At 38.6% G+C, this 22,284-nt stretch overlaps 2 protein-coding genes across 2 annotated transcripts in view; one reads left to right on the forward strand and one right to left on the reverse strand.

Moving 5' to 3' along the window:
* The window catches only part of LOC584846 (transient receptor potential cation channel subfamily V member 5), a 30,867-nt gene that overhangs the window by 3,539 nt on the left and 5,044 nt on the right, over nt 1–22,284 (reverse strand). The window contains exons 2-14 of the mRNA XM_031000435.1: nt 21,926–22,135; nt 21,156–21,503; nt 20,460–20,697; nt 19,591–19,934; nt 18,790–19,015; nt 18,058–18,173; nt 16,939–17,052; nt 16,127–16,237; nt 15,239–15,390; nt 14,200–14,309; nt 13,633–13,736; nt 13,064–13,225; nt 10,252–10,403 (exon numbers count right to left, since the gene is read on the reverse strand). Of these exons, the coding sequence (XP_030856295.1) occupies nt 10,252–10,403; nt 13,064–13,225; nt 13,633–13,736; nt 14,200–14,309; nt 15,239–15,390; nt 16,127–16,237; nt 16,939–17,052; nt 18,058–18,173; nt 18,790–19,015; nt 19,591–19,934; nt 20,460–20,697; nt 21,156–21,464 (2,138 nt within the window). The 5' untranslated portion in view covers nt 21,465–21,503; nt 21,926–22,135. The remainder of the gene's footprint in view (nt 1–10,251; nt 10,404–13,063; nt 13,226–13,632; nt 13,737–14,199; nt 14,310–15,238; nt 15,391–16,126; nt 16,238–16,938; nt 17,053–18,057; nt 18,174–18,789; nt 19,016–19,590; nt 19,935–20,459; nt 20,698–21,155; nt 21,504–21,925; nt 22,136–22,284) is intronic.
* LOC115930044 (uncharacterized protein K02A2.6-like) lies at nt 318–5,036 on the forward strand. The gene is made up of 2 exons (XM_031000434.1): nt 318–4,073; nt 4,125–5,036. Exon 1 carries the CDS (start codon nt 591–593, stop codon nt 3,783–3,785), a length of 3,195 nt encoding a protein of 1,064 aa, XP_030856294.1. The 5' UTR covers nt 318–590; the 3' UTR covers nt 3,786–4,073; nt 4,125–5,036.

The following is a 22,284-nucleotide window of genomic DNA, read 5'->3' on the forward strand; positions in this document are numbered from 1 at the left end:
AATTAGGTGCCTGTCAAAGTCAGTCGAAGGTCATATAGCACATTTAAAGTGACAATCTATTGTTGAGGTTTTTAGAAGGAATTTAAACTATGAAGATAGATGAGAATTATCAAGCTTGTGTATGGATGCAAGATAAAGATGTTTACAGTTATTTTGGTTCATGCAAATTGGCAGTGATCTGTTTAAAGGGAAGTCTGCCGGGTCGGTTTTAGAAACTCTGAAAGTATGAGTATTTGAAAGTAATGCATATTAGAAAATGCATAAGGTTTTGTAACCATTGGTTACTCTGGATTTTTGTTAGTTAAAGGACGAGGTCAATGTCATGATGTTCGATTAGACATGATATTGATATCGATGTAAACAACAATGTGATCGAGAGATAATGTAATGCATTGCATGTTGCAAGGTCAAGAGGTCAAATACGGCATGTTACATGTTCGTGAAGCGGGAGCGGAAAGGATACAATAAAGACTATGAGACTCGTAATACTTGTGTTGAATTCCATTTATTCTATATCCTGGTTAGGATATGACATTGGCGACGAGGATGAAAGTCATATAGGACAATTGTAGATCTGTTTGAGAAGGAAAATGGCGTTTGGAGGCGCAGATATCAAGGGACTTAGTCAGTTTGATCCGACCGGAGACGGCAGTGTTGTGAGTGAAAGATGGCAGCGCTGGTATGAGGAGTTTGATGCGTACGCAGATAGCCTCGGTGTGTTTGTCGACGGGGCAGAGCCGGCGCAGTTGACTCGACGTAGAGCCTTGATGATGTACTCGGCTGGAGCGGCTGTGCGGGAAGTTTTCAAGACCCTTGAGGATACTGGCACCAAGGCAGATTATGACAAGGCTGTGAACGCTTTGGAGAAGCATTTTGTTGTGCAGTCAAATTCTACCTTTCAACGTCATGTTTTCAGACAGATTACTCAGCAGGCGGATGAGACTGTGTCGCAGATGGTGACACGGCTTAAGAAGGCAGCAGAAGGCTGTGCTTTCAGAGATGATTTGGAGAACCAGATTCGTGATCAGGTCGTTCAAGGGTTGCGGTCGTCTAGACTGCGAAGGAAACTTTTGGAAAAGGGTACTGCACTCACCCTAACTGCAACCTTGGCGATAGCAGCGTCACTTGAGGCCGTGGAGGCCATGGATTCTCAATTCAGAATACTGTCATCGGTGGACGAGTTTCCTAACCCTAGTTCCCAGATCCGTCAGGTCAGTAATGAAACCCGTGAATGCTTTAATTGTGGGAGAACTGGGCACAGTTATAAGGACTCGACATGTCCAGCCAAGGGACGGATATGCCACACATGTGGGAAAAAGGGACACTTCGCCACAAAGTGCAGAGATGGTTCAGGGAAGAAGGAGCAGACAAGTGGACCAAACGTTAAACCTAGAGGAAAATGGGGACAGAAAAGGCAAGGTCACAAAGTGCGACAAGTGGATGAATGCACATGTCACTGTCAGAATAAGCAAGGTGATGAACAGAATCATAGTGATGATAGTGAGAGAGGATATGCATTCGCTATTGATACTGACAAGTGTGAAAAGGTGCCTGTTGTGATTGGAGGAGTACCAGTTGATATCATAGTAGATTCTGGAACCACCGCGAATATCATTGACAGAGCATTATGGGAGTTCCTGAAGACAGAGAAAATTACATGCTCATCCCGAAGGTGTAACAAAAAGATTTATCCGTATACTTCTGTAGAGCCACTCCAGACCATTGGATGTTTTAAAGCTGTGGTCACGGCAGGTGAGAGAAGTGTAGAAGCTGAATTTGTTGTCATTGCAGAGAAAGGCGAACCACTGATGAGTAGAAAAACGGCATTAGCCCTTGGTGTGCTACGGATCGGGATAGATGTGAACTCTGTGAAATCATATGTAGATATGAGAGAAGAATTCAAGCCAGTATTCCAAGGCGTTGGAAAACTGCGTGATCGACAAATCAAGCTGAAAGTTGATCCCGAGATTAGACCTGTAGCCCAGCCAGTTCGAAGAACACCATTCGGTTTGAGAGACAGAGTGAAGGAGAAGATCCAGGAACTAGTCGAGCAAGACATTATAGAGCCTGTGGAAGAACCTACACCGTGGGTTAGTCCTGTAGTCATAGTACCCAAGCCTAATGGAGATATCCGGATATGCATTGACATGAGGCGGGTCAATGAAGCCATTGTGAGGGAGAGACATCCGATACCGACAGTGGATGAAATACTCCAAGAGTTGTCAACAAGCAAGGTGTTCTCAAAAATTGATCTAAAATGGGGATATCATCAGTTGGAGTTAGATCCTGAATCCCGAAAGTTGACCACGTTTGTAACACATTGCGGACTATACCGTTACAAGAGATTGTTATTCGGTGTGAATGCAGCACCTGAGATCTATCAGCACGAGATCCACAAAGTGCTTCAAGGACTACCTGGTGTTGCAAACATTTCTGATGACATCATCATTCATGGTGCCACGCAGGAAGAGCATGATGAGAGGCTTCGACAGACCTTGACACGATTGAAAGACGCAGGATTAACGGCCAATGCAGAAAAGTGCCTGTTTGGTGTGTCCGAGTTAGTATTCAGGGGACACAAGTTGACCAAGGACGGCATCAATCCCACCAAGGCCAAGATTGAGGCTGTAGCAAACGCATGTGAGCCAATACGAAGTACGCTCTTACCAGCTGGTCCATGGGAGGATGTCGCAGTAGATTTTTTGGGACCACTACCATCTGGTGAATCAATTCTAGTGATCATTGACTATTACAGTAGATATTATGAATATATTGTGATGCGATCTACAACAGCAGAGAAGACAGTGGCAGCTCTAGCAGGGATCTTCGCAAGACATGGTTTGCCACTAACCCTGTATTCTGACAATGGGCCTCAATTTATCTCGCAAGTCTTTGCAGACTATATGAGGCTGACAGGTGTACACCACCATAGGGTTACACCCAAGTGGCCTCAGGCAAATGGTGAGGTTGAGCGACAGAACCAATCCCTCGAGAAGAGAATGAGAATTGCTCATTCAGAAGGCAAAGACTGGAAGGAGGCGCTTCTGTCATATGTTGCAGCATACAGGGCTACACCACATAGCACAACAGGTAAAAGCCCAGCTGAGCTACTCTTCGGACGGAAGATCAGGACAAAGTTACCTGTTATCAGTGAATCTCTAAATGACCAAGAGATCAGAGACCAGGACGCTGAGAGCAAAGGTGCATCGAAACTGTATGCAGACTCTAAGAGGGGTGCCAAACCATCTGATGTGGTGCCAGGAGATGAAGTTCTGGTGAGGAGGGAAGTGTCTAGCAAAATGGACACACCATTTCTACCACAACCATACACAGTTGTATCCAGAGAGGGCAACAAGCTGAACATTTGCTCACCAGAAGGTGTGATGTATGCTAGGAACACATCACATGTGAAGAAGTATCATCGACAGGGTATACTGCAGCCGGAAGCTGAGACTACAGAGGCCCAGGTTCCACTCTACCATGGTGTTGGTGCTGAATTGATAACACCGCAGTCTGATGTTGAGACTACTAGTGACATAGGAATACTGCAGCCGGAAGCTGAGACTACAGAGGCCCAGGTTCCACTCTACCATGGTGTTGGTGCTGAATTGATAACACCGCAGTCTGATGTCGAGACTACTAGTGATCAGAGCCAACATGAGGGGACTGAGCGTCAGATGGGAGTTCCGAAGACCGTACCATCACCGACCCAGACATCAATTTGGAGCAGACCAAAACGCCATCGTTTGAGGCCCAAGCGATTTTCTGATTATTTGTTGGAATGAAGGTTCGGTGGAAACAGCCATCTAGTATTGTGACGCGAAGTGTTCAACCAGTAAAAGTGACACAACAAAGTTTTTCAGTCATTTGAATGTTTGAGTGTTAAAATGTTTCACAAAGAGTTCAAGTGCTATTTTAGCAAGTACATAGGGTGTATGCCTGTACGCTGCCCTATATTTAACGGAATGTTCACTATATAAGGGTGTATGCCTGTACGCTGCCCTATATTCAATGAAAAGTTCAGTAACCGGGTGTATGCTTGTACGCTGCCCTATTTGAAGAAGAAGAAAAAAGTTTGGGTGAATGCTTGTACGCTGCCCTATTTGAAGAAAAAAAAAAAGTAGTTTTGGGTGAATGCTTGTACGCTGCCCTGAGTTAAAGTGATTAATTAGTGAAATTTAAACCAAAAAAAAAATGAGAGAAGAAAAGGGTGCAAGCTAGTGCCAAGAGAAACGTGGGGATTCATCTCAAAGCAAACTCTCAAGTTGTTAGCTAATTTGAAGCTCAAGTGAAAGACTAGCAGCTGAAGAAAGAACATTATAAGATTAATTATAATGAGAACTCTAAAATGTCTCATGACAGATCTGATCAACATCCAACCCAGAGATGAATATTGAGAACTCTAATGCATGCGTCTTATGAAAGACTCATATTATAAACAAACAGAGACTTTATAGTTAAAGCAGTTTGATATGTCAGTCAAGTAGTTAAATGAAGTGAGTTGATCATACACTGCATATATTGTAATGTCAAGTTGTTTGAATATTCATTTCATGATGTGTATGATGAGAAATGTATAAGTTCTGAATTGGGAGTTCATTGTTTTAAAAACAAAAAACAATGTGTGTTTGGTTGAAGTTCAAGTTCAATAGTTCGAAGTCAAGTAATACACGAGTCGTTATTAGTATGAAAACAAACAAACGATATTTGGATATCGATGTGGTCAATGGAAAAGTCACATACATGTATTATATTGATACAAACAGTTCAAAACTTATTGCATGCTAAAACAAGTTTTGAAATCAGGGTTCATGATTATTCATTGAAGTAAAATGGAAAAGATATCTTTTAATCTGATAAGGGAGGGATGTCATGATGTTCGATTAGACATGATATTGATATCGATGTAAACAACAATGTGATCGAGAGATAATGTAATGCATTGCATGTTGCAAGGTCAAGAGGTCAAATACGGCATGTTACATGTTCGTGAAGCGGGAGCGGAAAGGATACAATAAAGACTATGAGACTCGTAATACTTGTGTTGAATTCCATTTATTCTATATCCTGGTTAGGATATGACAGTCAAGATTGACAGTTTATAGAACAAAAGCAAATGTGTTTAAATGAATCTTTATAGATACAGTTACTTGGTTTGTTCAGATAATTTGGATTAGACTATATATTGCATTCTTGTGTAACATGAATGATATACTAAATCTGTCTTTGTTATTTTATCTGTCTTTACAGATCGAATAAATAAGCTTCACAGCTTAATATCTCCATTTACGGCTGGACTCCCAAACTTCATTTTTCCCTTTCCTCAATTATTCATTGCATTCGATTTCTACGCTGACCTGGAATAGGAGACGAAGGGATTAAGTTAACCAAGATGACAACTGAACAAGATGTGAAGGACCTCAAGATCAAGAGGAGAACTGCAAAGGCTAAGCTAACCCGGATGTCCAACGCCTTGCAGCATTTGTTGGACAATGACAGGGACCTTGAGGAGGTCGACGAAGCTTTCCAAGGTTTGCAAGTTACATTTATAGATTTAGAGAAAAGGCATGAGGCCTTCTGTGAGACCATTGATGATGATGATGAATTCATTAAAGAGGAAGCCTGGTTGGAAAGCTGCCAGTCTACATTCATTGATATGCAGATGAGAATAAGGGACCATGCCAAGTCAAAGGCAATTGTAACTGTACCGGATGTGAGTGATGGTCCAATCGGAGCTACTGCTGCATCGTCTGTAGCCGCAGAGACAGCAGGGCAAGAGAATGAGACTGTGAGCAGAGAGGCAGAGGTTGACTCACGTGTTGTCACCTCCTGCAAAGTACAGATGGAACGCCCAAAACTTCCAAAGTTCGGCGGTGACGTAAGAGAGTTTGCTACGTTTCGATCGGACTTTCATCATCTAATCGATACTCGATATAGCAAGAGAGATGCGGTCACCATACTGCGTACCTGCCTCCAGGGAAAGCCCTTGGACATGATAAGAGGGGTAGGCAACGATTACGATGCTGCTTGGGCATACCTGAACTCTGTTTTCGGTGACCGGCGATTTATAGCAGATGCCATAATCTACGATGTGAATTCTTTTAGGGATTTGAGGGACGGAGAGGACTCCAGATTTTGCGATCTGGTGCACCTGTTGAGGCGAAGCTTCAATACACTGAAGGAAGTTGGCTGTCCACAAGACATTGATAACAGCCAAACGTTGGCTCTGATAGAGCGCAAGATGACCCTCGAAGACCGGAAGGTGTGGTTCAGACATGTAGAAAGTGCTGGCAAGGATGTCAGTTTGCAGCACTTACTGGACTGGATGGAGACGGAGATGATGACACGTATGCGGGCCACTGCACCGCTTAGAAGTGCAACTAGTAGCAGCAGACAGAAGAATGCAGTCCACCATGTAAGTGCTGACAACAAACAGAACAGTGAGAGTACCCAATTTACCCAGTACAGATGCTGGATCTGCGAATCTTCTGATCATTGGGTTGAACATTGCCAGAAGGTCCTCTCCAAGAGTCAGACAGAGAGGTTTCAGTTAATGAGAGACAATCATGCATGTTTTAGTTGTCTCAAGAAGGCAGGCAGAGAGCACAACATGAGAACCTGCAAGAGAAGGAAGAGGTGCTCTAAAGAGATAAATGGGGAGCAGTGCTCTTCATTTCATCATCCTCTGCTGCACAGGGAAGTTGAAACCAGAACTGAGATAGTCGCCAGTGTAGCTGGAAATTCCGCCCTACTGCCAGTGGTTACGGTTAAAGTGCTGGGTCCAGATCAGAAGAGTTCAACAGCTAACTGTCTAATAGACTCAGGATCCCAGATCAGTCTTGTGAAGCAGTCGATGGCAGACGACATGGGTTTGGTTGGGAAACCGATCACGATCAACATCACGAAAGTCGGAGGCCGTGTTGAAGCAGTGAAGACGAAACTGTATAGGATGAGACTACAGTCACTTGAAGGCAAGCAGGCTTACGGAGTGTTGGCACTTGGGTTGGAGTGCATCAACGATAATGTAGCAGAAGTTCGGGTTGATGAGCTTGCAAGGACATTCCACCTGAAGAAGGATCTTCTACACCGTGGTTTTGGATCCATCGATGTGTTAGTAGGAACCGACCATGCTAAGCTTCATAAAGGAGAAACCAGAGAGAGAGGGAATATGTTGGCAAGGCATTCACCTTTAGGATGGGTAGTGTTTGGAGCTACCTCAAAGCAACAGCCAACCAAGAGTACAGTTATGAATGTTATGCTTGCCAACTCAGTGGACTTCAATGATTTCTGGACGACAGAACCAATTGAAGTTTGTCATGATCCAGTGCAGTGCCATCCTAGTGGTATCAGCAGGCAAGAAGCAGAGGTGAATGTTGCAGATGATCTCACCCAAGATTTGAGTGAAGATGAGTTTGACGGCAGATGGCAGCACGGACCTGATTTTCTGTGCCAACCAAAGTCAGAGTGGCCAGAAGAACCAAAGCTAGAGGGAAAGGTGCCTGAAGTTGAATCAGAAAGAGGTAAAGAAGAACAATCAGTCTTGATAGTAACCAACAAAGAGGACGTCATTGACTGCAAGAGGTTCTTCAGCTGGAGAAAGTTGATCGGAGTGACATTATATGTGCTGAAGTTTGTAAGAAAGCTGAGATCGAAGTGCAGGAAGGAAATTGATGTTGGTGATAATGACAACATTGGCACTTTGACACCTGATGAGTTAGAGAAAGGAGAAGCAGTATTGCAGAGTGCCAAGAAGTCACTGAAAGGCAGAGACGATATGGGAGAACTGAAAGCCCTTAGTGCTCACACAGACGGTACGGGCATCATCCGAGTAGGAGACAGAGTAGATAGAGCTGAGATGTCGTTTGGAAGGGAACACCCAGACCTGTTTCCTTTCGAACACGACAAGTTCACACGACATGTCCACAACAGTAGTGGTCATACTAGAGTTGCAACCAGTACAGCAAAGGCTAGAAGGAGGTACCGGATTCTGAAGGGACAAAGACTAGTAAAGACTGTAAAGTTCAAATGTGCAGTGTGTGGAGCATTTGACCAGAAGGCAGAACCACATGAAATGACCGAGTTACCCAGAGAAAGACTAGCCCCACATACACCACCAGTTTTGTTCACATGTCTGCATTTAGAGTTTGCAACTGAATGTTCCGCAATGGAGTTTGTTCAAGTACTTCGTCAAATCTTTGCTTTGAGAGGGAAGCAATCACAGATTTGGAGTGATAACAGTACTCAGTTTGTAGGTGCTCAACGTGTGCTAAAGGATTTCTGTACTGAAAAGGAAACGAAATGGACGTTCATAGCCCCGCATCACAACGGCTGCGCCGAGTTATTGGTGAAGAGCTGCAAGTATGCTCTGAAGAGATCCATTGGAGAGCGAATCCTGACGCAGTTTGAACTGTATACATGCCTGATAGAGGTGGCCAATCCAGACAATCAACCGCCGATTGCCAGAATCCCGACTGATCCGGATGATGGGAACTACCTGAGTCCTAATGACATGCTGTTAGGACGTGCATCCAGTGATGTTGCACAAGAGCCGTTCCGAGAAACCAAGAACCCAAGGCATCGAGTAGAGCTCGTCCAAGGGATTGCAGATGCCTTCTGGCAGCGTTTGAGAAGAGACGTGCTCACGTTATTGACGCCAAGATGGAAGTGGAACATTGATCATCGCAATGTTTGTGTCAACGATATCGTTTTTGATGGCTGGCGCCAACGCGTTACGTGGAAAATGGACCATCGCTCGCGTTGTGGAAGTGTATTCAGTATACCCAGTTGAAGGCTACGAACAGTAATATAGCAAGTGTTAATTTAATGTTAATGTTTTTCATGAGGAAAGTTCCCTCATTGGGTGGGGAGGATGTTTCGCCGAGCGATGATTTTTGCTTGGTTTAGATTTTCTCTTTTTTTTGCTCTTATAAGCTACCATAGGTTAAGTTCGGCACTGTCGCCATGTTCTTCAGTCAACGCAGTGCACAGTCAGAAATGTAGTCAAGTTTGACTCATTTACTAGTTAACCCGTCAGTTGCCATAGAAGTATTCCCGACAAAGTTTTGTCCCGCCACAGAAGTGAGTGTTTAGATTAATATAAATTGGAATGTGAACTCTTAAAACGGAAAATAAGATAGATTCAAGTTGTACTGTAAAATGGATTCTAAAGAACTGTATTTAACTTATTAGCATAATGCACGTGTGGCATTAATTCCAAGATGGCTGCGCCTAAAATGGCCGCGCCCATAAGACGTACTTTTAGTCATGTGTTTTTTCCAGTTCAATAATAATTGTCAAAACAGAATTACAGTAATAGGCAAATATCGTTTTATGTCATTTATAGAGTAAACAGTGTATATATGTAGAAGTCCTAAAGATAAAGGATGTTTATATTTGTGCATGCTAGAATCTTGGATTTTATGCAGTTTGTTTGGGTCACAAAAGTTGGTCTGTGGAATTTCATTTAGCTTGCATAAAAGTTGCAAGACACTATTTATTGACTTGGTAAAAGGTTAACATTTGCACCTCTGACATGGTATTTAGAGTCAGAATTGAAAGAAACTGTTTATTCATTTTAAGAGTTAATAACGAAACTCGAAAGGATTGCTGTAATGTACTGCATGTGTAGATTACAGATGTAAATTACAGGTGTAAATTACAAGTTATGCCAGATAGTTTATTTTGTATTGAAGTGTAAATCTCTAGATTATTACTGGGAAGTTTTAGAGCAAGTCAGGTATTTCAGTTTAATTCAAACAGGGTTGAATTGTATGAAGACATTTTATGAGACAGTTTTTCTTAGGCGAGCATAAATATGCAAATTAGGTGCCTGTCAAAGTCAGTCGAAGGTCATATAGCACATTTAAAGTGACAATCTATTGTTGAGGTTTTTAGAAGGAATTTAAACTATGAAGATAGATGAGAATTATCAAGCTTGTGTATGGATGCAAGATAAAGATGTTTACAGTTATTTTGGTTCATGCAAATTGGCAGTGATCTGTTTAAAGGGAAGTCTGCCGGGTCGGTTTTAGAAACTCTGAAAGTATGAGTATTTGAAAGTAATGCATATTAGAAAATGCATAAGGTTTTGTAACCATTGGTTACTCTGGATTTTTGTTAGTTAAAGGACGAGGTCAAGATTGACAGTTTATAGAACAAAAGCAAATGTGTTTAAATGAATCTTTATAGATACAGTTACTTGGTTTGTTCAGATAATTTGGATTAGACTATATATTGCATTCTTGTAATTACCTTCCATTTGTACTGGTCTCTGGTTGATTGTTGTCGATGACTATAGAACTAACCCGCTGCTTGATTTTGAGAGGAAATGAGTAAGATTTCCGAACCTTGGCTAGTCTGGGTCTCAATACAGACCTTTCCACATTCAAAACAATCATGGCCCACTGAGAGAGAAAATGAAAGTAAACAAGATTGACTTTAATTCAGGTATTCATTAGTCCTATTCTAAATGATTATATAACACAACAGAAGAAGAAGGAGTTAGTACAACAAATAGACGACTAAGGAAAAGAAGAAGAAATGTTTAACAAGAAATTAGAATTTAAAAAAGGAAGTACAAATGTGAGGATATAAGAATGCTGTCATCAGACATGAATTAGGAATAACATGAAAGAGTGAAAAGACAGAAGAAGAAGCTGGAAAGGAAGATAAAATACATGGATTTATATACAGCTATACATGTAGAGATCTTACATACATGAATATAGAACATCATAACTGTAAATTCAGATTGCACATTTTTTACACGGATATAATAATATATGGACCTGTGCATCAAAGTACAACAAATGCCCCCCAAAAAGAATGACAATCAATAAACAGAGGAGGAAAATAACACTGAAAGATTACATATTCAAGAAAAGGGTTGATGGGAAGAAGCAAACAAAGAGAAGATGGGAAGGTGAAAGAGGTAAGAGAAAATGTATGCATATAAAGAGATTCTTTAACAACTTCTTCTATTTATTAAAAAAAAAGCAAAACAAAATTGAGAAATAAATTCATATGGGAAGTGTCTTTGATAATGTCAAGAACAGAACCTTTACACTGTTTAGTATAAGTGATAGACATATCTGGTTCCTGTAACATACAAATCGATTTTAAAGTCAATTTTCATATCAATTGTATACTTTTAAAATTAATTATATTTTCCTGTAACGTAAATTGCATCCAAATCAATTGTGTGTTACAGAACATATCAATCAAACAAGATACAAGTAACTTTTCTATTTGACAGAAGCATGATAGATTTAATAATAATAATAATACATATGATTTATAAGGCGCCAAATCCACTTGACAGTCAAATGCTCAAGGCTCAGCTTGTGCAAGAGATGAAATACATACAAGATTTGAAACATATAATTGATTGATGATGATACAATTGATTTTTGGGAGTTAAAATCCACAGGGACTCTCTGTGATTTAGGTTGGGCCAGATCTGACATATAAAGCTTCCTGTCACCAGCGTAGAGGGACGAAAATAGGAAATATCATAACAATATTTTCTTCTTTGTTTAACATAGTATACAAATAGTGAATGCTTATGAGTTCAATAGTGCAAATATTTTCATTCGTTGAAAGATTAATGTTCTATTCAACAAAGCTGTCAGCCTAGTTGAATAGGATTAACGTTAATTTTTCAAAGAATGAAAATATTCATTATTTGTTTTATACAACATAACAAGGGAAACGCTCTCGGCGGTCTCGCCTGCATAACGCAATTCAATATGATAAACCAGAATGTCAATGTGGAAGGGACATAATTTCATTTCATTTGCATGAAGTACCATAAATAATCAATGGAGCAAAATCTCACAATTCTGTGTAGAAGTTTATTGTTCCAAATTTAGCTCTACCAGATAAGGCAAAATCAGTCAAGAAATGAGGGAAAAGAAGCAATTTTTGTTATTTTTGGAATAAATTTGCATAAATTACCATAATTAATTAATGGAGAACAATTTCAAAATTCTGTGTAGAAGTTTAGTGTACCAAAGTTAGCTCTACGATATAAAGCAAACCAAATCAAAATCGGTCGAGAAATAAAGGAGAAGAAGCCTTTTTTGTGATTTCGAATAAATTTGCATAAATTAGCATAGATAATGAATTTCACGATTCTGTGTAGAAATTTTAAATCCCCTCCTAGCCCTATCATATGAAACAATCAGAATCAAAATCGGTTGAAAAATAACGAAGAAGAAGCATTTTGAAAATCTTAATGTCGATGCCACAACAAAGTCTAAATTTGTTGACCTTAAATGGCCTTTGACCTTAACTTAGTGACCTGAAATTCTACTCACATGATTGGGGAGACTTGATAACCCTATAGTCCAAATTTCATTGACTAAGAACTTATACTTTCAAAATTATATCAAAAATTCAAAAACTTAACCTTAGGTTAAGTTTTCGATGATGATGCTACAACATAGTCCAAGTCTGTTGACCTGAAATGACCTTTGACCTTGACTTTGTGATCTGAAATTCTACTCACATGATTGGGGATACTTGATTACCCTATAGTCAAAGTTTCATTGACTAAGAAATTATACTTTAAAAATTATACCAAAAATTCAAAAACTTAACCTTAGGTTAAGTTTTTGATGTTGACGCCGTCGCCGTCGCCGTCGCCGTCGCCGTCGCCGTCGCCGCCGCCGTCACCGGAAAAGCGGCGCCTATGTCTCGCTTTTTGCTACGCAGGCGAGACAAAAATTAGAACGTTAATCTTTCAACAAAGTATGCTTTGCTCCTTATATTAAAGATAACTTAAAGTTGGAGTCGGCCCTTCTTGATCACCTTCGCGCCAGATGCGCGCAGCTAAATAACAATGGGATACGCACAGGGCAGAGAGGTGTACGCAGTCTGCATATAACCAAAAATGCACGCTCGTTGAATAGTACTACGGCAAATAGTACCAAAAATGCACGCCCATGCAATAGTTTATCTATTGAATATCATGTGACCAACAATCCTCCAATCAAATGACAAGGATCTACTTAGGTGATGTATAAAACTAACTAATCTTAAGTGCTGAAATATGACTACTTACCTGTCTCTTCCACTCCATACGGGATCTCTCCTTGATGATATCAAAGGTACGCGCCATCATGGCGATGACCATGTTGAGCATAAGTACCGAGATGAACCACATGAAGATTATGAACAGGATGATGGCAAACCACGGCATACGACACTCATAAAGTTCACGCCACTGCAAGAGGTACAGAATAGAAGATACAAATCAAATTGCTGTGGTCATCCAAAAGGCTTTTCCCTCTTTTCAACGATTAATGTATGAACAATGTGATGTGATACGTATCAGAGTATATCAAACTACATACACAATGAATAATATTAATAGAAATAATAAACTATTAAAAAATATAAATATTCTATGTGTCTAAATAATATAAAACAACGTCAAGAGAATGCCCTTCTGTCGAATATATGTACCAGCATGTAAGCCTTACTGGACATTGATTGTAACATTCTCATGAAAGCTATGAAAAGTCAGCGCTTCAAAACAATTATGATGATTATGTAATCTTCATCAAAATAACCCTTGTCACTACAATATTGCTCTAAAACAGTAATTCAAAATCTGCGGTCATGACTTACGTTGAATTCTCCGTTTGTCATGATGAATGTTGAAATGAAGGTTTCTGAAATTGTCACAAATGATTTGGTATTTGCACCACTGTCCCTGAAGAGGAAGAAGAATGCTGGAAATAAAAAATAACAAATAGATATATTAGTTTTATTTCAAATAATTGACCCCCCCAAAATGTAATTCAACAAATAGGAGGCACATTCATGAACTTCTGATATTAAATACCGGTAGCCAAAGTGGACAGAGCCATAGGAAAGGTTTCTTGTTAACATTGAATATTTTAGGCATGAAGATCTTATCAAACTTATTTTTTTTTGGTAATTTATATCTAATTTCTTTCTTAAAGCTTATCTGCACTAGTTTGGCCAGGAGGGATTAGACCACATAGCGAGGTCACTGAAAGGTGGCTATCTCATCAACTCAGCTCACAAATAACATAAGGTATAAAGGATCATGGGAGACCAACAGGCAACGATGTGGGAAGTTTTCTATATAGAGGGAGCAAGTAGCTACAAGTAGGACAGTGGGGCTTAAAGTTAAGAAAAATCATGAACTTCGGGAAATAATCCCCTTACCTTGAGCAAATACTATAAGAAGAATGAAGTAGATGAGAGAGAATCGCAACAAATCTCCTTTCAACATCTTGAAGAAGACTACCACCAATGGACCAAGGCTAGGATGACCCCTGTGAATGAGAAATGAAGTTGTCAAGAATGAGTTACGAAGAAGTGAAAAACAAAAAACATGGTGATTATCTGGAAAAGTCTTATCATTCACAAATGGGAATCTGTCATTTTTATAGTTAGCAATGATCATCGCAGTTAGACGTCTACACGTACATGGATCCCACTCAAATATATTTAAGATTCTTTTATATAATTTTTTGAGATTCCGAAAGGAACACACAGGTACCTAGATCTATTGGTTTTTCTTTGATTTAATAATTTCCAAATTATGAGCATTATCTATTTCATGTATGAAATGGAAAGTGCATGAATCCTAATATTTTAAGACTTACAATTCAAATTGGGGCTCGTTTCTAAAGATTTTAGACATGAATCCTAATCATTTCACAGATCAATAGCTTAAAATTCTTTGAACAGACTATACAAGGCGTTATTTTTCACCCTTTTATCAAAATTCACACGTTAATACAGTCATGCGGATCAGCAGAACAAAAACAACATGGCATTTAAACAATCTACTTGCTTTCTTCTCATCATTATCAATTCATATTCATGTTAAGTTATATAGTAAAATCTCTAGGGGGAGAAAAAACCATGAAAGTACAAATTTCTCAGCATTCTTAGCAGGTTTAATATCTACAATCTTTTATTTATTTTTCTCCCAAAATTCATAATTTCTTTGCTTCATATTTTTTAATTTATTGATTTTCTCAGTATACTTTGTTCAAGATATCTTGTAAAACAGCATCTGAGGAACTAATAATTCAACAAGCTATGCTTTTAGTTAGTTCCTCTTTTCTCGTGCTATTACTATTATATTTGTTGTTTCATTGTATATTTGTTTGTAATATATTTATTCATTGTATTATGTTTTGCATGAGAGAAAAAAATCATTGGAATTTAACTTCAGATAACTGCATGGACTCACCTGAAGAAGAATAAGAGGTAGCTCCAGGAGAGAGGCACGATGAACATGATGAGGACGTTTTCATACCACTCTAGCCCCGTGAATCGGAGAGGGATACAGATGAAGAGCAGCAAGACTGCTATCATGAAGAGAGCTTTTGTTGGAAAATCAGCCTGCATAGGTTGCAAGAGAGATAAGAAAGGTTACAAAATGATATTGGTGTGCTCTTTTACAAGTTACTGAACAAGGGGTAGTAGCTACCATGCAGGCCTGAGAGTTTCTAGCTCTAGATAGGCTATTTATAAAGATATTACCGGTATGTTTGATTTTGTGGCCTATATAAAAATGTTGATATAAAAGAAAATAATGCTCAATGCCACTTGCGATATGAAGCTAAGTCAGTATCATCTTCCAAACAAAGACAGCTTGTAACTTATATAACAAATGCTTATTTGCTTTGAATAAAAATCACTTCAGAGTATCATAAATTTGGTACATAAATAAAAATATATACAGTAGGCTTGCGGGTGCACCATGTGAGAGAGAGGATTGAGGAGTCCTGATAAGGACTCTCGGTAATCTTTCTTGAGGGTGTGTAGTCCTGAAAAGGACTGTTGGTGTAGTCTTGAAAAAGACTGTTGGTTATCTTTCTTAGCTTATAGTTCTAAGGAGAACTATAGCGCTTGGAGAGGATGGGTGGCGGGAGTGGCTCGACGTTTCGAACAGGTTGACTATCCGTCGTCAGGAGTGGAGAATAGCTGGCGTCCGTGAGCTTAAGTCACTGTGGTGCGGACGTGGGGGAAATATACATTTCAACTTCTTTTGCAAATTGTTTTAAAATTCCATACGCAGCTCACCTTCTCTTTTGTGATATTCTCTTTATAGCAAAAACGAGACATGATTGCTTACCAAACTTTTTATGTAATCGGTGAATGATCCTCTTGCTCTAATCTCTGTTAGTTCCGTAAAAGTCTTTGCAAGACAGCCAACGATTACACACACTTCTGACACATAGCGGAACTATAGAGTTAAAAGGGAGGAAAAGCAAAGAATGTAGTTTTAAAGGTTGGTATAGAATGATACAATTACGATGCCCTCAAGCAAAGAGCACAAAATAAATCAATAAATTATTAAGTAGAACATAATGACCAAATTAAACTTTAAATATCCACAACTTTCTCCTTCACACACAAAAATTCTTATTGATTTGTCCATTTCATATTCAATCTTTCTCTGTCCCAAATAATAACCCCACACTGCCATCCCTGACACAAAGCAACAAACACCTGCCCTCACCAAGACATCTACATGTACCTCCACACACGATTACCACTGGACTACCCAGAGGGTAATTTTCTAATCGGGTAGTTTTCCATGGAGTATTAGTAGTAGCTGTCAGGAAGGAATTGTCATTAAGGATAATAAGCCAGAGAGTAGTTATCCAAATATTAATTGTCTAAGGGGTAGATGTCTTTGGGAGCTGTATCTGGGCGCCAGCTGTCTGGTATGTGGGTAATTGTTCAAAGGGATAGTAGCCACTAGTAGGTCTAGTATCCAATCAGCCATTGTTCTTGTGTAGAAATACTTCCTTGCTATCTTTTTTCTATTTGAAGCTTTAAAACATATATATAAATATAAATTGCTACTTGTAGATTAATAAAACCTTATAATTCTTACAAGCATGAGTGTGTTACAACCTTAAATTATAAAAATTATTTTACCTTATCGACAGGCCTGCTTCCACTAAGAAGACCTTGAGCTGGACGGAGCTGGACGGCGATGAAGAGCCACGTCAAATGGATACATGCCCAGAATAATTTGAAGGCAAATTGTTTCTGTAAGGAAATTAGATTGAACAATGTCTTTATCGGTGCACTACCACATTTCAATAAGATAAGGTATGAACATGAAGATCTCATTTGCTTTGGTTGATGATAGTCACAAATGCATGATCTTCGAAAGCACTACATAACAAGGAGGACATACAAATTGATAATTGTACTACAAAAATACCCCATAATACACAGAGCAGTATTACTATTTTGAGTGTACCACCTATTTGAGTGGAGTAATCACTCCCTGCATATATGCCTCCACCAATCATTACATTCACTAGGAGCATGATAAATGGACAAGGCCCAAGGTCTTTGTCCCAAAGATTGCCGACTATGAAAAATGGTTCCCATGGTGGTTGTATGAAGGTGCTAATTCTCTCTTAGATCTTGGATAGACCAGGGGTTGTTTCATAAAGCTGTTTGTAAAGTTACGCATGACTTTACGAATGACTTAAATATGAAAAGCCAAATGGGGTGCTCGATCATTATTCAACTGCATCAACTAAAGTTGAACTGTGCAGATGAAGATTGACATTCTTATTATAACAAACATTTTTAATGCAAAGTATATTTGTTTGCCATAATTTAATTGAGGTTATTGGAAATATAGTGACTCTTTGTAAAGATGTCAGGACAAACTTTGGGAATCCTATCTGGCATTTCATATACAAGTCGTTCGTAAAGTCAAGCGTAACTTTACGAACAGCTTTATGAAACACCCCCCCCCCCCCCAGATATCATAGAAATGCTACATGTCATGATAACTATGTTATTCTATATTTTGTAACATACGGGGCAGAAAAATCACAAAAAGATATACCAAGATATACCACTACTCACTGAACCAGCTACACCACCATGCATGCTCATGCAGTTATTGAGAGTAAATGAATTAAGCTGAAGCTGAACAAATAGTCTTCTAGATATATATATATATATATATATATATATATACACACATGTATAAAGATATAGTCTGTTTTGGGTGTGATGTAAGCTTTATACCTTGCAATACAAGTTCCACTTGACATGGAGTAGTTCATCGATCACCTGTCCTTCTAACATCTTGAGATGGTTGATGGTATCATACTGAACAATGACACTCAGTGCAGAAGAGCTATCTGTAGTGGTCATTCAAAATAAACAATTCGGTTTTTAAAAGAGTCAAGTTACAAAAGGATTAGCTCCTACTTATTTAACAGAATTACTTACCCTATATGTTCCAAACAGAACCCTCAGATCTTCCCAAAAGTCTCTCCTCACCATTCCACAAATAAATACTAAATTCTACGGGTTTCGTTCTTTTCAGGTTGCATCGGCCGAACTTTAGAATAAATTACCGGAAAATCTAAAAAACTGTGACACTGTTGACAACTTCAAGGCGCGTCTTTTCAAAAATACTTTCCACTGTTAACGAGATGAAGTATGTTGAGCATATCTCACTCTTCTTGTGTTACTCTATCCACGTTTCCTTTTAACTCTTTCTTACAGCGCATAGAGACATATTGTGATATGTGCTATATAAGTATGGTAGGCCTATATTATTATTATTAAAAGTTTTCAATGGCATCCCCTCACAATGAAGACCTACAGCATATACAACAAAATAAAGAATCCAAAATCAAAATTTTGCTTATGAAAATTCATTCAGAATAATTATTATCCTTGAGCACAGAAAGGCACATCAAGTTTTAAGAAGTTATTGTCAAAAAAGCCTTGGTATCAAATGCTACTTACTGACGCATCCTTCACTATCAATGGAATCCAGGATGGAGAGAGGATAGGCTACATACGCAATCTTGCCGTAGGTCCATTGTGTTTCACTGCTCAGTTCTAAGAGAGCCGAGAAGAGTTCATTCCGTCCTAACTGGAACGAGAGCTGAAGGGCCGTGAGACCAGCTTTATTGGCAATGGTATAGGATGCTGGCATCTTGTTATGATGGATGGCATGGTAAAACAAGAGCTAAGAGCAAAAGAAAAATATATGGTAGTTGTCATTAAAATACATCATCGATATGAGTGGAGATGAAGGTCCATATCTTTACTAAAGGAACTTTATAAAAAATGATTATCCTCTCTTCTCCAGTTACTTGTCACAAATATCAATTTTAATCACTAGCTTTATAGCCATTAATGTCATATTAAAGATAGACTTACATGTACATGTTCACCACAATACAATTCTTTTCCTAAACAGTGAAACTCATTACAATATAGTCAAACCTGCTTTAGTGACCACCTGTCTACAAAGACCAATTTTTGTGTTTCCCTTGGGTGGTCGCTATAGACAGGTTTGACTGTATTAGATTTGTTATCTCCATTTGATATATACCAGCTTGAATGTGACTTTGAAGTCTGGAAATTACTGACAACTTTCAAGTTAGACCTAAATATTATTCCAACTAAATTTGTTTACTAAAAGTGTTTATTGCAATGCCAAATATAGTATACATTATTGATGGGTGACTATACTGTTTAAAATTCTTGACCAATCCATTACACAAAGTTGACTGCATCAGAATCAGTGTATTTAATTACCGTTTGACTGTGAATGATAGCCATATGAACTACAGTATTCCCAAACGAGTCCTGAGCGTCCGGATGACACCTCCCTTCTCCTGGTTTCCGTCTCAGAGACTGATCGATGCAGTAATCATACATCTCCATGGCACCCGTACTGGCACAAAAAGCCAGTGGATACTCCCCCAGATAGGCAGTGCCCTCGTAGAAGGATTTATTTTGGCTGACGTGATCCTTTAAGTCGTGAGGGCGGAAGAAGCGTCCCGTTGCCCTCTCGTCCAGGCGAGCCTTGTATCGACCGACTAGGAGCTGGACCGACCTGAAATCCTTGTTCACAATGGCCATGTGCAATGCGCTCTCACCTGAGAGGTAATCAAATTGAAAATTTTACAATAAAAAAACAAACAAATGATTCAAAGAATTGAATGTATCTATATACAACTTCTGTATAGAGGGATAAACTTTTTTAGTTATAAGTATTAAAACAACAAATGAATTCCAATTCTTAAAAAAACTTTTGTTTGGGCATATAACTGACCAAAATGCATATGACAACAAAGTACATACATTTATAATCGTTTGGACATGAAGGTCTGCGCAAAAAATGCAAAATCAATCAAATACATACATAAACATCGTTCCTTTGAACAAAGTTATATTGCAGCCTTAATAGTTACATTTACCATGTATCAAATATAACATATGGAAATGACTTTTAGTCAAAGGATAGAGATGAAATACAATAATTTATATATAATATAATCTATATATTCACAAAATATTGCATATTTTCATTAACACCACATCACATGATGAGTAGGTTACAAATATACATGTCATGGTATATACTTATAAAATTACAATCTTGTATTAGAATATGAAATTACCAAAGAAGTCACTGCCTTCGTAGACATCAAGAGCAAGCTTAGGGTACACTGTTAGCAAGTGAGAAGCAATCTCACGATGCATTCGAGTGTCATTGAGGAAGCACATATGCAGGATAGTCTCTCCAATCGCTCCACGTTTATTAAGGTCAAAACAAGCGTCATGCTGTTCGAACTTGTTTATAGCTGACGACTGACCATCATCAAAGACTTTCAGGAGTTCATGGTCTGGTGTCTCGGCCTGTAATCATGAACATAAAGCAGAAAAGAATGAGGTTGATGCAAGGAAAACAAAAAAGACAGAGGTGTTATATATTACAGGTTTAAATCTAAAAGAGTTACAGTAAAAGTTTATAAAATGTTTTTAACATTTTGCACTCAATGTTTCATTTAGGAAATAATATGATCATGTATTATTGCACTCAATAAATCTGTCGGTAGACTGCCTTTACATTTTTACAAAATAATTCATTTAAGAGGCTCGTTCACATCTGTTGTTTATCATGTATGCCATATTTTTGTGCTTTCAAAATTAACAAGAAAGATGAAATTTGTAGTCATCTAAAAGTGAATGTGAAGAGCAAGCAATCTCTGCTTGTTATTTTAATTTGTCATATTATTATTCACAAGATTTTTAAATGACTGCACATCATAGCTCTCAAAGGAACTTCTTCAAAAAGGTAAAAGTAATGAACATACATTTTTACCATCCAGCGTTATGAGCTTGTATGTTGCATATTCCAATCGGGTGATTGTCTTTCCGTTGCCTTCATGGTATAGCATCTTGCCTACGTTCTCCCTGATGTAAGCCCTGAAATCCTCCAATTTTTTGTGGCCAGCTAGTACATGTCTGTACTCCTCTACCAGTTTGCCTTTAGAATTGAAATAGAGCAACTTGTACATCTCATTTTCATCCGCTGCCTCGTTCTGCTTCCGCCACTCTGCATCTGGATCTCCACTGGTTCCAAAGAACCTGCTCACCAGAGCATTCTTTACGCGACGCAGCATCTTGGTGGGCGGGGGATGTGCACGCCGTTTATTTCAGACCTACATATGAAAGTTTGAAAAATATGACTTATTGTTAGTTCAGTTTGATAATTTCAAAGGTTATCAAAGTCTGATTAAAAAATGAATAACTTGTCCTTTGATCGTTTTAACTTTAATCTATTTTATTATTATCTTCCAATTCTGGTAGAGGTGTAAATTGAAAATTAGTCAAAAATCAGTAAAAGATTGCCAAATCAGAGTGTTGCTGGTTTTGGGAATTAAAAATCAATTCAAATATAGTTATGTTGAAATGTACTCTACCGGTATATATTGCTGTAGAATGACACCGACATTAGTGGTGAAACACCCGCAGTAATCAATGCTCTCATTAAATATTAAAACTGGTTAATGGTTTTACAAGCCAGTGTAATGTAACAAAGTAATACCAGAATACATAGATCCTGATTACACTGAGGACTCACCTAACACACTTGCCAGCATACTTGGTGAGCTAGCTTCTGTCATGTTTCAGCCATGGTTTCAATCACAAGAGCTAGTGACTGAAGGTGAGTGTGAAAGGCATATGAACAAGCAGCTGGAATTCAGACGTTGATGAAATGATGACCAGGAAGAGTAGAACTGTACGTTGGCAGCAGGTGATTCGTAGCCCACATAGCAATGATCTGAGAAATCTGAAAAACATAACAAAGATACCCATAGAAAAGTGACTTATCGTAAACTACAATGCCTAAAAAAATATGACATATGAATAAATTTGGATTTAACAGTACATTGCAGATAGCATGAATTATAATTTTAAAAGTATATGAATCTAGTCATT

The sequence above is a fragment of the Strongylocentrotus purpuratus genome, unplaced genomic scaffold (assembly GCF_000002235.5).
Source record: "Strongylocentrotus purpuratus isolate Spur 01 unplaced genomic scaffold, Spur_5.0 spur5_scaffold_6, whole genome shotgun sequence".
Lineage (NCBI taxonomy): Eukaryota > Metazoa > Echinodermata > Echinoidea > Camarodonta > Strongylocentrotidae > Strongylocentrotus > Strongylocentrotus purpuratus.